The 5,572-nt window shown below is 34.1% G+C and overlaps 1 protein-coding gene across 1 annotated transcript in view; it reads right to left on the bottom strand.

The window, feature by feature from the left end:
- The window catches only part of LOC106870076 (sialin), a 151,859-nt gene that overhangs the window by 71,254 nt on the left and 75,033 nt on the right, over nt 1–5,572 (bottom strand). Inside the window, exon 4 of the mRNA XM_014916053.2 lies at nt 2,206–2,288. Within this exon, the coding sequence (XP_014771539.1) occupies nt 2,206–2,288 (83 nt within the window). The remainder of the gene's footprint in view (nt 1–2,205; nt 2,289–5,572) is intronic.

Genomic DNA, 5,572 nt, shown 5'->3' with positions numbered 1-5,572 from the left:
TATATATATATATATATATATATATATATATATATATTTATAGATATATATATATATATTTATTTACTTATTTATTTATATAGATATATATGCATATGTAAACATGTATCATATGCGTATGTATGCTTATATTCTATTAATATTTATCACTCGATCTCTTTACTGATCTATCTGTGTATCCACCTAACTGTAGCTGACATGAATGCCATAAAACTCATATGGCTTCTTTCCAGTCTGTGTATCTCTGTTTTGCTAGTGTGAGACACACATGCACGCACACGCACACACACACATGCACACACACACACACACGCATACATCCACACACACATGCATACGCACACACACACACACACTGTCCATAACAACGAATATCATTAATCTATACACGTTTCCAGGCCAACCCAGTAAAGTGGAGATTTAGCTGTAGCTTTTCAATGACAATCTGTTGGTGTAATGATAGAGGCAATGAACACACACACACACATGCACACACATGCTACAATACACATAATATATACATGTGTGTGTGTGTGTGTGTGTGTGTGTGTGTGTATGAGGGAGAATAGAGATGTGGTGGGTGAGAAATGTGTGCAAATGGATAATGGTATGCTTGCATTTAGTGATTCAGAGAAGAAAGATGCATGGAAGTGAAGTGCCACTACGAAAGATTGCTAAATGTGGAAAATGCAAGGAAGAAGGAGAATCTTTCGAATATAAACACCAACCAAGGGACCAGCCATCAGAGTTGACAGCAGAATAATAGATAAGGCAATTAAAGTGAAGAAGATAGGAAGAGTTCCCGGACCATCAGGTTTCGTTGCTGAAATGCCTAAGGTGTTTGGAGGAGTAGAATACGGCCTTGTCAGTTGTGTAATTAATCAGGTGATCCAGGGAGACATCATCATTTCCAATGACTGGTGTTGTAATATTATAATTAGCTGCTGCAGGGGTAATGGCGATGCCTTAAATAGAAACAACTACAGAGATATCAAACTGCTGGACCAAGTCTTGAAAGTTACAGAGAGAAAGAGTTATGACTCAATTGATTAGGAACAGAATTAAACTAGATGAGATGCAGTTTGGGATTGTGCCTGGGAAACGTACCAGAGATGCAATCTTCCTAGTGAGACATCTGCAAGAGAAGTATTTTGTTTAAAGTATAGCAGTGTACTTGACTTTCATTGACCAAGAGAAAGTTTTGACAGAGGCCTTTGCTTTATTATCTGGTGGTCTCTAAGGAAGTGAAAAGAAAGGGAATGGCTTGTTAGAGCAGTGCAAGCCATGTATAGCAGTGCTATCAGCCGGATGAGAGTTGGCTATGAGTAAAGTAATGGATTTAGTGTACAAGTAGGGGTACAGCAGGGTGTCTTTCAAATATCGCCTGTACCCTTGCAGCAGCTAACTATAATATTACAGCTGGGATTAACAGGAGGGTTCTAAACACTTGAAAGCTGTTGAAAACTTGCAGATATCTAAGGTTACAGGTAGTAACCCACTACCCACATCAATCCAACCAAGAATAAGACCAAACCTGAACCAAACGAAAATAATAATAATAATAGTTTCAAATTTTTGGCATGCAACCAGCAATTTTGAGGAAGTGGGTAAGTCAATTACATCAACCCCAGTATGCAGCTGGTACTTTAGTTATTGACTCTGAAAGAATGAAAGGCAAAGTCGACCTTGGCAGAATTTGAACTCTGAACGTAAAGACAGACGAAAGACTGCTAAGTATTTCGCCCGGTTTGCTAACGTTTCTTATTTCTTTATTGCCCTCAAGGGGCTAAACATAGAGTGGACAAACAAGGACAGACAATGGGATTAAATTGATTATATCAACCCCAGTGCATAACTGGTACTTATTTAATCTACCCTGAAAGGATGAAAGGCAAAGTCGACCTTGACGGAATTTGAACTCAGAATGTAGTGGCAGATGAAATACCGCTAAGCATTTTGCCCGGCGTGCTAATGTTTCTGCCAGCTCACTGCCTTTCATAATAATAATAATAATAATGGTTTCAAATTTTGGCACAAGGCCAGCAATTTTGGAAGAGAGGGCAAATTGATTACATTGACCCCAGTGTGTAACCGGTACTTATTTTATTGACCCTGAATGCATGAGAGGTTAAACCGACTACAGTGCAACAACAACAACAATGATAACAAAATTAATATCAAATGCCAAAAATATGGGGAACTTACTGATGTTTCATTGTCTGCTGTTATGTTGGAATTAATTGCAACCATGGCAACACTAAGGATGACCCGCAGTGAATAAATGTTTGCTGAAAGCAGAAAAAGAGAAAATGAGATTCACATGGATTTTTTTTTTTCCTTTGTTTCTGTAAAGTTAAAATGACAATATCAAGGACAACACCATGTCCTGAGTTCTCTGGCTCATGGGGCTGGTCCCCTAGTTTCCATGGTGCATATGTGAAAGGGATCACAACGCTACCTCTAAAAGGGATGCCAGTCTATTGAAGGATTGATCATGTGGATTGAACCCAAGCAATGTGAAATGCAGTGTTTTGCTGAACTATAAAATGCACTGCTCCGTCTAGAAATTGAAACCGTGATCTGGTGCTCATTTATGCAACACTCTAACCACTAGGCCACAAAGCTTTACAAAATATCTTCAATAGGAACATCAAAAATGGTGTCTGGTAAAGTCACTGCCATAGATTCCTTTCAGAGATTTACATCACTGTAAATATATTGATGTGTGATTTCATCTCAAGATTATTACTTCACAAAGAATACAAATACATGTAAAATCCATTATTAGTAAATTCATTTTCATGATATTTATTCACAGAATAAATACATTACTGCATGTTATTTTAAAGTTTAGAATGGCAGACTAAATACATCGTTAAACATTATTTTCAAAGTTTTTTATCCACAGACTAAATACATGGCTATACATTATTAAAAATTTTTATCCACTGACTAAATACATCGCTATATATTATTAAATGCTTTTATCCACAGGCTAAATGCATAGTTAAATACTATTGAAAGCTTTAATTCACAGATTAAATACTTTGCTATACATTGTTTTAAAGTTTCTATTTACAGAGTAAATAAACCACCAAATTCTTATTCCAAGTTTATCCAGGCTAACTAAATACATCGCTAAAGATCATCTAAAATATTAGCTGAATAAATACTTTCTTAAATATTATGGAATTAACACATCTCAAAACAAAACACTATTTAAAATTTATATTTCAAAAATAAATATTTCACTAAATATTATTTGAAGTTTTTTTTTCACAGAGTAAACATATCAAAACTCATTAAAAATGGAAAATAAATTCAAAGTGAAAAACTATTATTAAATTCAAATTTACATACACTCTCTCCTTCTTTCTTTCTTTCTTTCTTTCTTTTTATACACACACACACACACGCATATTGATAGATAGATAGATACATACATACATACATACATGCATACATACACATATATATACATGCACACACAGATAAATACTTACATATATCTAAACACATACGCACACACATATATATGTACATATCATGTATGTGTATATATGTTTGTGTGTGCGTGTCTGTGTATATGTGCATGCATATGTATGTGTGTACATGTGTATGCATGTGTGCATGCATATGCGTATGCATGTGTGTGTGAATATGGACATACGAGCGTGAAAAAGTAACAAATTAAATTTACTTTTGAAAACAGAATCCACAGAAAAATATCTCAGCAAAAAGATAATATTATTTATTATTTAAAACTGGAAGAAAGGAAAAATACATTTTCCAAAAAATCTAGAAAAAGGAATGAAAAAGACAAATAATGATTAATGCCATTTAAAGAATTCGGTATTTTGCAGTATTGATATTCCTTGATGATGTATTGAAATCTTGCTGCCCTATTTTTACACTTCTTTTCATAATGTGCCATTTTCTGCTTCATAAACAATCTATTTGATTATTACAGCATTTCTTCATTGTTATTTTTTGAAGATTTCTCAAAATTTCTCAGATTTTAGGATGGAGTAATTTTGTCTTTGAATTTGTCTTTGTTTGGTAATGGAATACAAGGAATTTGATTCTGAGAATAAAAAACATTTAAATAATGCTTAGTGATGTATGGCAAACTTGTTGAAGTGATACTTCAAAGTCACTATCAATTCTAAAACCAAAGAAAAGCCTTCGACTTTTTCTATTCAAAGGGTGTTTTTGAAACCTAATATTTATACACTCTTGTTTATAGCTTTGTCTTATTCAAGATTCACGGTTCCAAAATGAATGGTTGTGTGATATGAAGCTTGTTCCAAAACACCATAGCTCTAGGTTCAGTCCCACAGTGCAGCAATTTGGGAAAATGCCTGCTATTATAGCAGCATTTTTCAAACTGTGGGTTCAGAGACATCAGTGGGTTGCAAGATAAATAAAATGGGTTGTGATAAAAAAGGAGAATAGAAAAAAACGTAAGTGGGTGCAAATTGCAGAATATAAACCAGCGTTTTTCAAACTGTGGGTTCCAATTCTTCAGTGGGTCATGATAAAAAAGAAGGGCAGAAAAAAAAGTGGGTGCAAAGAGCAGAATATTAACCAGCGTTTTTCAACAAAAAGTTTGAGAAACACTGTACTATAATCCTTAGGCTGACCAAAATTTTGCAAGTAGACTTGGTAATGGGAAACTGAAAGAAGTCCATCTTTATACATATATAGGTGCACCAGGCTCCACTCTGCCAGATCAGACTGAAGCCTGGTGCAGCCATCCGATTCACCAGTCCTCAGTCAAATCGTCCAACCCATGCTAGCATGGAAAGTGGACGTTAAACGATGACGATGATGGTGAGGTATTGTAAGAAGCTTGCTTCCCAATCACATGGCTCCAGGTTCAGTCCCACTGTATGGCACCTTGGGCTGGTGTATTCTATTATAGCCTATAGCCTCCACTCACCCAAAGACTTATGAGTGGAATTGGCAGACAAAAGGGTGCACATGATGTGTGTGTGTGTGTATATATACATACATACATATATATATATATATATATATATATATATATGTGTGTGTGTGTGTGTGTGTGTATGTGTGTGTGCACACACACATGCAGGAAATATAATTATAATCATCACAGTTGTGGTGAAGAAACAAAGATAAAAAGACACTGAAATAATTCCACATAAATATAAAACAAAAGAACAACTGAATAAAAGAACAAAACAGTGAAGACAACAGCAACAACAACGACAAAATTAATAAGAACAACAACAACAACAATTGTAACAAGAATAAATTACAGCAAATAAAGAAATGAAAGGAAAGTTTTTTTGTTGTTTGTTCCTTTTTAATTGATAAAAAAAAATCAATCAATAAAATATTATTATTATTATTATTGCTTCTTTGTCTTGTTGAAAAATAAAAGAACTCTGAAGGTGTAGTCTTTATTTGAATCATATACACATACATATATATACACATACACTTACATATATACACACACACACATATATGTGTGTGTGTGTATTGATATATATATATATATATGTATATATATATATATATATATATATATATATATATATAT

This window comes from Octopus bimaculoides, chromosome 20, assembly GCF_001194135.2.
Source record: "Octopus bimaculoides isolate UCB-OBI-ISO-001 chromosome 20, ASM119413v2, whole genome shotgun sequence".
NCBI lineage: Eukaryota > Metazoa > Mollusca > Cephalopoda > Octopoda > Octopodidae > Octopus > Octopus bimaculoides.
This window is presented reverse-complemented; position numbering and strand designations above follow the sequence as displayed.